Below are 12893 nucleotides of genomic sequence, written 5' to 3'. Positions count from 1 at the left end.
TGTCTGGCTCCACATGACATCTTGTTTCTCTGTCATGTAATGTGTTTTTTGTGTATTGTTTTGTTCAGATTTTTGTTTACCATCGAGGAAACGTTGGAAACAAGTGTTTAAGTTGCTTTTACGTGTTTTCCTCCGTTTGTTCCTTTTTATACCCAATCAATCAATCAATCAATCAATCGGTCAGTCAGTCAGTCAGTCAGTCAGTCAGTCAGTCAGTCAGTCAGTCAGCAGTGTGTGTGTGTGTGTGTGTGTGTGTGGTACCTGGATGAGGTGGTAGATCATGAAGGTGGCGATGCCGGCTCTCCTCCACTCGGGGTGGACCAGCAGGAAGGAGACGTACGCCTCGTTGTATTTCACGTCCGGCACCATGAAGCCGAAGCCGATCACCACCTTCTTATAGAGCGCCACCACACTGAAGTCCGGGTACTGCAGGCACTCGGACACGTCCACACCTGCAGAGAGGCACACCTGTTCAGGGCTCCTGCTTCCGCCTGCTCTCATACCAAAATCTCATAGTACAATTATCTTGACCCAAGCTATCTCCATGTACGGTATTATCTCGAAAATCTTTAGAAACAGTTCTGTAACATGCTTACTAAAAAACTGATTTATCATATCAATCACAAGACATTTCACTTTTTTCTTAAATAAAAAAAAAAAAAAGCATTATAAAATGCTGGTTTAGCTGCTAGAAACTGTAGGAGGCGTTACCGGGCCAGAAGCTGTCGTGGCACATGGCGTTGACGGAGGGGATGTGGTTGGGTCGGACGTAGCAGTAGTCGATAGGGGCGTCGGCCTCGGGCTCCCAGCCCGCCTCCTTCCTGTGAGGGAACGCCCGGATCTCCGCCAGCAGACGCAGCTTCAGAGGCCGGTTCTCATAATCCCTCCTGGAGAACCAGAACCAGAACCAGGTGAGCAGCAGAACGCTGGAACAACTGAGAGATACTGATACTAATACTACTACTGCTACTCCACCCCCCTACCTGATGTAAGGCTTCAGACAGCGGGAAGTGTACGGACTCTTGATGGTTTGGTCCAAACTGCAGTCTGCTCCCATCAGCCGGTGCCAGAAGGAAACAGAGGGCTGATGGAGCCTCCTGCTGGACAGACTGGTCTGCTCACACACACACACACACACACACACACACACACACACACACACACACATTTATGGAGACTGATATTCGATCGTTTGGCTGCAAAACACTTGGATTACCCTGCAGAGTCGTTCACACAGGGTCCCCAGCAAAACGAGGCATAGTTCACTCACATTTAGTCAGAGAATGTAAGGAAGACTCTTCTCCGGGCGGCTCAGTGTCAGCACCGTCCCAGGAGGGTTGTGGTCCTTTCTGTGGGGAGTCTCCATGTCTCCTCCCACAGTCCAAAGACAAGCAGGTCAGGAGGACTGTTGACTCTAAATTGCCCATATGTGTGTGTTTGTGTGAAGTACGGTATATCTTGTAGTATATGACGTATAAGATGTAGTATGGTATCTAGTGATGTATGTGTATGATGGTATGTGAAGCCCTTTGGGACATGCTTGGGATAAAGGGCTTTATAAGTAAACATGACTGGAGTGTAATCAGCAGTTTGACTCCCAGCTGCAGTTCTACATTTCAATATGAATCAACACCAACTATGATCTTCCCATATGAACCCATGAGACTGAGTGTGACCCGATGGGACCTGTGGCCCTGCTGCCTGTCTGTTTGGGGGACCGTGACACGAGTCTAGATGCTGTTGGGCTGCAACGCGTTACTCCTCCCAGTAACTAGTACTGTAATCTACTATTTCAATTTCTTGAAAGCTGCAGCAAGTAATGAATACTGCAGAACTTCTTTGAGTTGACTTCAGATGCAGAAGTTACCTGGAAGCGGTCCAGGATGCGGAGGTCTTGGCTGTTGGTGCAGTATTTCCCCCCGGCGCCGCCTCCGGTGGACCTGCCGGCCTCCTGGGCGCCGTAGATCCCTCCGACCAGGCTGAGGGCGGCGCTGACGGCCCGGTCCAGGTCCAGCAGGGGGAGCCCTCTCTGCCGCTTCGCCTGGCGGACCAGCAGCTTCCTGTGGAGGCGTTTAGCCTGCGGCGTGACGGCCAGCGCCAGGGGGCAGGCGTCCAGCCGCCGCAGCAGCATCTTCTCCTCGTACAGGCTGAGGGGGGCGTAGCGGGGACTCTGGGAGACGCCGCCGGGTCCGTCCGCCTTCTCGGCGTGCGCCGTCCTCCTGCGTTCCGGCCCTCCGGCGCCGCCGCGCCCCCCGGCGGAGAGACACTGGCCTTCGCGGCGTCCCGGCGGCTCCTCGAAGTCGTCCTCGCGCTCGCGGCCCTCGTCGTCCTCGCTCTCGGCTTCACGTTTGATGTGCGGCGGCGCCGGGCGGAGCTTCTTGCGGACGACGAGGGCGGCGTGGGCCAGAGCGGCGCTGGGAGGAGGGACGTACTCCATCCCCGGGTCGATCATCCCCTCCGCCTCCAGCTCCTCGTCGTCTGGAGGGCCGGCAGGGAGACGAGCGCCACGAGATTTTAATTCAACAGTTTCATTCCAAAATCACACACTTTTATTGTAATATATATATAATTTAATTAAGTATAAAATCAAAACAAAGTTAAGGAAGGCAGGTAAACTCAGTCCTTGTTGCCAAATAATTTTACAGACTGGAGTAATAAGCGCTGTAAACCGTGACTGATCTGAGTTTACATCTTTATGATGAATAATATAGTGATCGGTGATGAAAACAGGATAAATATCAAAGCAAGATAGGAAACATAAAGACCTTGCTGACAGTAGATGATTTTTTCAGATCAATGCTTATTTAGTTTTATTCTCGCTGGACACAGACGGAGAGTGCAGGAAATACATAAAGGTTTCTCTTGATAACAGGAAGTGACCTCACCGTGGAATAGCGCCTGCGGCGGCATGACGTCGGGGATGAGGTCGGCCTCCGACAGCAGGCTGGGCGTGGCCGAGTGCGAGGCCGGCGTGCCGGGGGCCGAGAAGTCCGGCGAGGGCGAGGGGGAGGGGCTGGTGAGGGGCGTCCGGTCCGAGGAGCTGAGCGAGGAGAAGTCGATGACCTCGCCTTTCTCCAGGACCAGGTCGGGCCGCCGCCCGCCGCCGCGCCCGCCTCCCAGTTTGACGGGCGTGGAGGAGGCGCTGCGGTCGGTGTAGCCGCCCGCCGCCTCCTTCTGAGCCCGCCGGATGTCCTTGGCCTCCTGGGTGCGCGAGCGTTTCTCCTTCAGCTGCATGGCGTTCTCCACCGGGTTTCGGGCGCCGCGCTTCCTCAGACCCTCCACCGTGATGATGGGGTCCACCGCCGGCTTGGAGGCTGCAGGGAAACAACACAACACCGCTCAGTCTGACACGCACACCGTGTTACCGCAACGTCCGTGGTTACAATCCGGCCCCCCCCACCAACTTTTCCCACCGCGCCGCCTGCTATCCCATCATGCTCGACGCAAGCGGTTTGCCACTACTCATTGAAAGTGAATGGCGGCAGCGCGGCCACCCGCCGGCAGTGTGTCTTTACCTTTGGTCTTGGCGGTGGATTTGTCCGCCTCCGGCCGCAGGGTCGGCGGTCGGTTCTGCACCAGTTTCCACCAGCCGGGTTCTCCGAACTCCTGCGCTCCCGACCGGAAGAAGGTGGGACTGCCGACCGACAGGCAGCCGGCGACCGTGCTCCACCAGGTCGACGTCTTCTTCCTACAGACAGTTCCAACATAATAAACTAAATAAATACATGGTAAAGGAAAGGGACCAGTTCCCTGTAGGAAACAATATAAAAATATATAATAATAATAATCTACACCACCAGTCACAGTCTGACTCCTGACTGAATGTTCTGTTTCATTCTCTTAAAGCATTTTGATCTAAAGGCTTCTGCTTAAATGCTTGAAATGAGTTTCTCAGTCAAATATAAATAGTGAAGTTGATCCTATGTATGAATTTCTTTCCAAAGCCTTTGCCTTTCCATCAAGGCAAAGAATCTAAAATATAAGATAGTTTTGATTTGTTTAACACTTTTCTGGTCGCTGCATAAATCCATTTGTGTTATTTCATAGTTTTGAGTCTTTACTGTTATTCTAAAATGTGGAAAATAGTAAAAATAAAGGAAAATGTGGCGTGTCGACCGGTAGCGTAAATCACCTCCAACTAGACTTCTTACTGGTTTTAACGGATGACATCACATTATCCCAGTCCTGCATCCCTCTACTGGCTCCCAGCTCACTTTAGAATTGATTTTAAGATTTTACTGATCATGTTGAAGCCGGTTCGGGTCTGGCTCACATCCTTCTGTTCTCCAAAGTCCAGACTGGAAACTAAAGCCAAGCGAGCGGCTGGAGGAGCTGAGGCTGGCAGAATCACTGACTTCTTTTAAATCAATCAACCAAAACCAGAGGCGGGGACTTGAGTCACATCACCTGGACTCAAGTCACGTGACTTGGATACGAGTCACATAAACTGGACTTGAGTCACGTAACCTGGAATCGCGTGACCTGGACACGAGTCACATTACCTAGACTCAAGTCACATGACCTGTACTCGAATTGAGTCACATGACTTGGACTCGAGTCACAGTTTTAATTGCTTGAGACTTGACTTGCTGCATGAAGAGAAGACTTGAGACTTGACTTGACTTGGGTTCTGGTGACTTGGGACTCGACTCTGACTTGTACTTTGATGACTTGAAAAGGTTTCTAAAGTCTTGACTTGAGATCTTGTGTTTGTGTAAATGACTTAGATTGAAAGTGATGAGATTTGTTCCAGCGGACGACTGAATTTAAATTCTGTTTTCTGAATTTGTATGGAATGATTGAATTTATTGAAGTTGAAACTGATTATAGAAATCAAACTCATGATGCTCTTACCAAGTTTTTATCCTATTAAAACCATATTGCATTGAAAAGTCCTAGATATTTAGTTTTCTTTAAGATATTAAATTGATACTGGACTCTTGATTTGTTCTGACTTGACTTGCTGTTCTACATTTAGACTTGAGACTTGACATTAATGACTTGGACTTGACTTGGACTTGACTTGGTGATCTACATTTAGACTTGGGACTCCAGCAGAGTTGACTTGGTCACAGTTCTGATCAAAATTTTACTTATATAGCACATTTTGTACATTTGAAATGTAATGCAATGTGCTTTACATAAAATGCACACATAAAAACAATAAATGAAAGTTATAAGTAAAGTTATAAAAGAATAGAAGATAAAATCCACTTCTTAAAACACATTTTTACAGACTTGCTGTCATGTGATGTCGTCTTTTTATCTTATTTTTATTTTATCCTTAGTTTATTTTGGTTTTTATCTCACGGTTATCGAGTGTTTACTGAATGTTGCTCTTCTCTTCATTTAATTCCTGTTTCACACTGTTCCACTGCTTTTCAAAATTCATTTTAAGTATTCTGCTTATATTCTGGCTGTCACTTTCTAAACTCTGTTTTTAAAGGTGCTATATAAACAAAGTTATTCTTCTTCTTATTCCTACAGGAGACAATATAAATAAAGGTGGAGCCGACCTGGTTCCCAGCAGGAAGGTCCAGTGTCGTCCGATGAAGGCGCAGATGTCCTCCTTCCACCTGAAGTATCCCTGCCGGCCCGTTCCCTCCAGGGACAGGTTGTACATGGCGAGCATCACCACCTGCAGCAGAATGATCAAACCACCGAAGAAGATGAATGGTTGGCATTGCACATAGTAAACAATGTATGTTTTCAATAAATTCATCTTTTTTAATACATATTTTATTATTTGACTTTTCATTAAAGACGTATGTAGTGATGATCTGTAACATAAATAAAATATTCAGATTATTATTTGATGAAAATATGTTCTCCCTCCTTTCTTTGCTGCTAGTTTTGGTCTAAATAATCAGACTTTATAAGGCGGATTACTTTTTACAGCAAGCCAGAGCTACTATTGATAGCTCAGTAGCCTGGTTAGCTAGTGCTAGCTTGCTAGCCCAAACGAGACTTCTGTCAAGACGGTGTTCAGTACGGGCCGCCGGGTGAGAGACTGCGTTGAGAATTCAGGGTCGTCAGATTGGCGGATGAACGGCGTAACGTCAAAAAACAGACAACACCCCGTGTAGTTCAGTGGGACCTGTGTGCTGACGGACTCGACCCCGTCCGGTGAGCGGTCTGACCTAGCTGCCGCCTGGAGGAGGGAAACGTCTCACCTGCTGCCAGGTGAGTCTCATCCGCTCGAAGCTCTCCTTGCCGTCCTCAGAACAGTCGCAGCAGGTGAACTTGAAGAAGTTGTCTCCTTTCAGGTAGCTGGGCTGCTCTCCGTGCAGCTGAGCTGAACACACACACACACACACACACACACACACACACACACACACACACAGGCTTTTAATTTTACTGTTTTCATGTCACAAAATATTCACGTATTCAGCGTTTCCTCCAGAGTTTTATTGTTGTCGGGGTGGAAAAGCCTCTGAAACATTTAGAGCATCATGTAGAGCGGGCGATGATTCAATATTCTGGTTTCTGGTGGTTCAGTGAATCACATGGTGATGATCTGGTGATCATCATGGTGATGATCTGGTGATCATCATGGTGATGATCTGGTGATTTTGGGGAAATCATGACACAGTTCTGCTGTCTGAACTGATGAGAACAAACACATTTTATTAAAAGACTCTGACAAAATGAGGCATGAAGCATTTTGAGGAATATTATTTGAATAGTTCAGTTTTGTTTGACATCAACATCACCATTCAGTTCAATGGGATGAACAGTAATTTGATTATTTAACATGTGAGTTTGCAGACGTGAGTCATACTGTGATATACTGTATATCGATATTGAAAAAAAATCCTACATCAATATCATGATATTGATGTAAACCGCATCGCCCCGCTCTCCCATCATGGGACACTAAAACTCTCCACTGACCCAGTCCACACTAGTTAAACTTGAGTGTGTGTCTGTATGTGTGTGTGTGTGTGTGTGTGTGTGTGTGTGTCTGCTCTGACCGGCTGGGATCCACTTGTGGCAGCGGTCGCAGTAGAAGGCCATGTCGTCGCAGGCCCAGCCAGGCTCCGCCTCCTCGCCCAGGTCGCTGGTGAGCGAGTCTCCGCTCTGGTCGTGCGACAGGTCGACGGAGCCCTGGTCCTCCGACTCCACGATCAGCAGCGTCTCGCCCTCCACCTCGCCCTCCTCCAGGCCCTCTGATGCCGACGTGCACGCCGCCTCGTCCTCCGCCGCGCCCAGCTGCTCGCCGCTGCTGTCCATGGTAGCTCCGCCCCCTTCACACCTGTACAGGTAAACATGAGACTGAGTCAGGGCTACGACACACTTTCCATCTACAATTCAAGTGATGCGGCGATATCTGGAAATTCAATATCTCTCAATACAAAACATGTCAGTCCGTCAGGAACATGAATGGTGATATCAGCTCCATGTTATTCTGCTGTCAGGAACATGAATGGTGACATCAGCTCCATGTTATTCTGCTGTCAGGAACATGAATGGTGATATCAGCTCCATGTTATTCTGCTGTCAGGAACATGAATGGTGATATCAGCTCCATGTTATTCTGCTGTAGTAATCACTAATGACACTCTTGACCATCACAGTTTCACAAGCTCTCCATCCAAATTATATTATTGTCACTTTGTAATGACGTTTTTAAATTGTTGTTTACATTCTAGCAGCCAATGGCATCGCTAGAAAGATTTGAGTCTCACTGAACTTTTATTGATCACATGGTATCCTGGTTGTATTGATCCTGAACCTCAGATCACGTATCCAATCAGATCAGGAGAGAAGCAGATGGTCACATCTCTACCAAACTCCTTTTCCAGGCCTTGAAGCGGATCCTGACAGTCTGACTGTCAGCTGCACCAGATCAGCTCAGCATTACTCTACAGGAGGAGAGAATGAGACACTTTTCATTTTTGGGTGAACTATTCCTTTAAACAGGAACTGAACCCTAAACCCAAATCTGTGGTGAAGCCTGACACCTAATGGTGGAAAGTAGGATACTGAACTGGCCATCTGCTATTGGCTGATCTTTGGTGCCAGGTGATGTCACCTTCTATAGAGTACAACACTGGCACTAAAGACTAGCCAATAGTAGATGACCAGTAGATAGATAGATACTCTTTGATAGATACACTTTAATAAAACCTACCTGTGTGGCTGCCTCCGCTCTGCTCCACCTCCCTCCTCTCTGCTCCTCCTCCTTCAGCTCTGCTCCTCCTCCCTCCTCTCGGCTCCTCCCTCCTCTCAGCCCTGCCCTGCCCCCCTCCGCTCCCTCTCCTTCTCCAGCTGTCTGGTCAGGTTCCTCTGCTCCTCCTCCTCTCAGCTCTGCTCCGCCCCCCTCAGCTCTGCTCCGCCCCCCTCCTCTCCCGCTCCTCCTCCAGCTGTCTGGTCAGGTTCCTCTGCTCCTCCTCCTCTCAGCTCTGCTCCGCCCTCCTCCTCTCCCGCTCCTCCTCCAGCTGTCTGGTCAGGTTCCTCTGCTCCTCCAGCAGCTTCAGGTTCTCCTTCTTCCTCTGCAGACGCTCCAGATCTCTGACCACGCCTTCGTGAAGCCGCTGCAACACAACGACCACTTCTGTCTTCAGGGTTTTTACACACTGTCACTTCAATGTTATCGATTATCAGTTTCAACAGAATCATATCATGATAAAATAATCACATGGAGTCGATCAGATGAGGAACGCTGCATGGGCTTCAAACGTTTATTAAACATTTTCATGTTTCCAATGATAATTAATGCCGTAGGACACAATGTAACTTTATCTATTGATTTTTTTAATAATTCATGTTTGTTTTCATTATTTAACATTAATTTGTACAGTATACCGTCTGACTAGAGCAGGTAGTATTTTTTGCAGCGCGGTGTGCTTTTAGGAATCGCTTTCACATTATGTAAATGAACAAAAGGCGTGGAAGTACGGGGAGAACGGTAATGCTCATAACGTCCTGATATTTCAGGTTCTGAATGAGAAAATGTTAAGTTTTATGAATGAGGCCCTTATTCCCTAACTTTATACCATTACATTTTTTATATACTATTTTTATAATTTTATGTTGCATTGTGTTTAATGTGACTTTTGTGAGCGACCCACCAAGTCTAACTCCTTTGGTGCAAACTCATCAAACTGATCCTGAGTCTGTCGGATTAATACACCCATGGTTGGATTCCAGACAGAAACACAGGAAGTGGAAATCAAACTGGGCTCACTTGTAATTCCACCCGGCGTACGCCGAAACTGGCCCGGGCGGGCGGAGTCAGCACTTGATATTAAAACGGGCGACACCGCGGCGTGCGCCGGACGACCCGCTGCAACCTGCCGACTGAGACCGGCGATGACGTAACCAGCGCGCTCCTATTGGCTGAGATACTGAACATTAGAAAGAGAACCAGACAAAACACAAGCAGGACGAGGATTTACGTTTTCTCTTGCAAGATGTGATTTAGAATACTTTTCTGTCCTTGTGCAACATGTTTTGTGTTTACAGCATGCAGAGCTGCTGAAACAAGGATTGTTGTTTAAAATATACAAGCAACGCCCGCCGGGTGTCTTTTGCACTTGATTTTAGCGGCAAACTCCGCCTACGCCGCCTACGTCAGGCCTGTGCGCCCCGGCGTGAATAACAAGTGGACCCAATGAAACTGATCTGGATCCGGTTTAAGTTCTCAGCAGGTTATACTGAGCGTGACGTCACTGAAACAAAGTGACCTCATGCAGTTGTATCACCAGGCTAAGGTCACAGACACTGAGCTGTGTCAAGCCTGCAGAAACCAGGAGGAACACGACTTCCGTTTAGTGATTTAGCCTTCAAAATAAGAGCGTTCAGTACAAACAACACTTCAGGACAGCAGAAATTTGTTTTCTAGCTAGGTGGTGACATTACTGTGTTATGAAATGATAATCCAGCTGTAGTCATGTCCTCAGAGGGGAAACAGCCTCCAGCTGAGCGGCGGTAGATCTAGTCTGGGTTTGATAAAGTCAGTCACTGCCAGACAACCAATCATCATTTAGATTTCCTAGACAGTTGTATAAATCCATCTGGATGATAAAATAGTGACAGCGATTCATTGAATTTTGAGATGTAGTCAACACTGTGTTACTGCTGCTGCAATATCAGTGTTACACAGAGAATCCTGTATATTGAAAATCATCCAGAATCTAATACGCCTATATAATAAAAAGATAATTCAATCGATATTTACTTGTTATATGGAGAAGCTCAGGCTGAGAGTGATGAGAATATTTCTCTAATAGCCTACATTTCAAATTCACAAGAACAGGAGGAAAATTATCAGTCCAAATTAGACCAACTTTTATACAGCTAGGTTGTTTGTATCACGTCTTTCTGAAGGCATAACAAAAGCCAAAAAAAAACCGTATTTTAAAACTAACAATTTTATGAAGAACGTTAATAAATAAGTTTAGGTAATGTGTTGTCCTGAGACTTTTACGTTGAAAAATCCAGGCCGGAAGCTCTTTTGCTGCTGCTGCTAGCTTGACACTGGTTTGAGAAGCTGCATTTAGCATCAAGCTGGCTAGCGTTAGCTGTTAGCACAAGAGGAATTAGCGCTACCGACTGACAGGCTGCAGTTTGTTGACTAAATACATTTGTTACAATCAAAACAGAACCGTTTGCTGTTGGCTAGCATAATAAAATCTTTCGTCCACTCGCCCTGACCAGATGTTAGCCGGCTAGCTTAACGTTAGCCGGTTAGCTTAGCGCTCCGTTACCTGAGCGGACCACACAGCAGTCTGATGCTAACATTTATTATTTCATGATGCAGCTTGGTAGACCCTTTACCTGCCGGTCCCAGGTCTGTTTGAGGTGAACGCCAGCCACAGTGCTGAGAGTCAGAACCACAGACAGTCCCAGTACAACTTTAGAGGCTGTAGACATTATATTATAATATATTATAACGTTAGCTCGGCTGCTAACTGCTGCCTCTCAGCTAGCTTAGCTGCTACTCTGCTGCAAGGAGGTGCTGCTGCTTCTTCTTCTGTTTTTTGGCGGCTTGCAAACAACTCACGGGCGCAGTGCCGCCACCCACTGACCTGGAGTGTGAACTGAGCATTTACAATATCTATTACTTATACTCATAACACTCTAATTCTATTATAACTAACTATAAGTTATTATAAGTATATAACTATAAAAAGTTCCTTTGCAGCTACTGATCCCAAGAGTTTCTCTGTTGTTAAGACACTAATTATCTAACTACTAACCTAATATCTAACAGTTTCTATCAGGTTAGGGTTAGAAACTGACAACTAACCTGATAACTAACTGACTGTCTGACTTACTAACTGACTGACTGGTAAATGAACTGCCAATACAACACTAACTAATGAAGAACTAATCTGTAACCTGTAACCAGTGACCTCATGTTACTGTAAGGAAACTGTTGTGTGTTCACCCCGAGTCTCTCCTTGTGAAAACAAAGTGAAACTTAACATTCCACAGTTTGCTCCAGACTCGCCTGTGTTAGTAAAGTCTTCTGCTGCCTACAGGCTGTAAAGGGAGATAACTATGGGGCCATTATTGTAGCAAAACTATTTGTGTGGAGAGTTGTGTAACTGTATCTCAATCCGTGTGTGCGTAATTAGATTTGTAAATGTGTAAAAGATCTCTAAATGCGTACTGAGATTTGTGAATGTGTACAGGAATCTGCAAATGTGTATTCACAATCCGTGTGTGCGTAATCAGATTTGTAAATGTGTAAAAAAAAATCTCCAAATCTGTATTCAGATTTGCAAGTGTATTGAGATTTGTAAATGTGTAGACAAATCTGTAAATGCGTACATAGATATAAATGGCTGAAAAGTATTTTGCTCCAAGAGCTGGAAATACAGACTTCATCAGTTACAACTCAGGCAGGCCTCTCAGTTGGCTCTTTTTACACGTGATTGTTGCTACACTTCTGCCGTGGCAGAGATCTGCAGATGTGTGCAGATGTGTCTGTACCGCTCTGCCGCACCGTGCCTCAGCAGCCGTACCGCTCTGCCGCTCTGCCGCTCTGCCGCGCCGTGCCTCAGCAGCCGTACCGCTGCACGCCACCAGGCGGCGGTAGCACCCGCTGATTTTAAGCGTGACATTGCTGGGCTGGGTATATGGCTGCAGTTGTGCCGATGCAAGGCAGACTGTAGGGCCACTGTAAAAAAAAAAAAAAAATCTAAGATTTCGAGAATAAAGTCGTAATTTTGAGAATAAAGTCGTAACATTTCGAGAATAAAGTCAGAATATTTCGAGAAAAAAGTGTAACTATACTATCAGCAGTAAGGACCTGACAGAGAGAAGAGGAGCAGTTCACTTCCCGACAGCTGCCAGCAGCTCCCAGCATCTGACTTCCTGTCAGCTAACTCAAATGCACTTGCTACAGCAGAGGTGAACAAGATGCTACCAAGTCATTGCTGTCTGATCAATGTATGAACCATCTCACACTGAAAACATTAAGTTCAAAATAAATCTCCTTACCAGAGGGCTATTCCACAAAGGAGGCTAAAAGTGGGAATTACTATGAAAATACTGACTAGCCTAACAAATCAATCTTGAATTAACTGGTTCCACAAAGCCAACGTAATCAGGGTAATTCAAGGCTGTTTTGAACAATCAAGATAATTGTGTACTATAGTATACATATATGTATACTTTTAATTTACATATTCATGTCCGAGTGTTTAACCTATGCTTGTGCAAGCATTTCATATGTATGTATATGAGTATACATGTATGTGTGTTTCAGATATGAATGTACACAGAGTATACATGTACTATATACATGTACATGTGTGTTTCATATATGTATATATATAAGCATAGTTTGAAATATAGCCTACACAGCCCCTCACAGATTTCACAAAAAAGGTCTAGTTCACTGCCCGCAAACAAACACACACACACACACACACACA

General features: G+C 46.2%; 2 protein-coding genes across 2 annotated transcripts in view; both read right to left on the bottom strand.

Moving 5' to 3' along the window:
• The window catches only part of LOC144538525 (cysteine-rich protein 2-binding protein-like), a 12241-nt gene extending 4085 nt beyond the window's left edge, over positions 1–8156 (bottom strand). Inside the window, exons 1-10 of the mRNA XM_078282806.1 lie at positions 8138–8156; positions 6978–7258; positions 6174–6295; positions 5517–5638; positions 3516–3688; positions 2886–3314; positions 1868–2478; positions 984–1114; positions 712–887; positions 262–452 (exon numbers count right to left, since the gene is read on the bottom strand). Of these exons, the coding sequence (XP_078138932.1) occupies positions 262–452; positions 712–887; positions 984–1114; positions 1868–2478; positions 2886–3314; positions 3516–3688; positions 5517–5638; positions 6174–6295; positions 6978–7236 (2214 nt within the window). The 5' untranslated portion in view covers positions 7237–7258; positions 8138–8156. The remainder of the gene's footprint in view (positions 1–261; positions 453–711; positions 888–983; positions 1115–1867; positions 2479–2885; positions 3315–3515; positions 3689–5516; positions 5639–6173; positions 6296–6977; positions 7259–8137) is intronic.
• A 246-nt stretch (positions 8157–8402) lies between these two features.
• On the bottom strand, positions 8403–10948 carry LOC144538103 (protein PET117 homolog, mitochondrial-like). The gene is made up of 2 exons (XM_078282041.1): positions 10786–10948; positions 8403–8540 (listed from the first exon to the last, which is right to left on the bottom strand). Exons 1-2 carry the CDS (start codon positions 10879–10881, stop codon positions 8403–8405), a joined length of 234 nt encoding a protein of 77 aa, XP_078138167.1. The 5' UTR covers positions 10882–10948.
• Positions 10949–12893: the final 1945 nt, after the last annotated feature.

Source organism: Centroberyx gerrardi, chromosome 3 (genome assembly GCF_048128805.1).
Source record: "Centroberyx gerrardi isolate f3 chromosome 3, fCenGer3.hap1.cur.20231027, whole genome shotgun sequence".
In the NCBI taxonomy this organism is placed as follows: Eukaryota; Metazoa; Chordata; class Actinopteri; order Beryciformes; family Berycidae; genus Centroberyx; species Centroberyx gerrardi.
The sequence above is the reverse complement of the archived record's forward strand: the minus strand, read 5'-3'. Positions and strand labels throughout refer to the sequence as shown.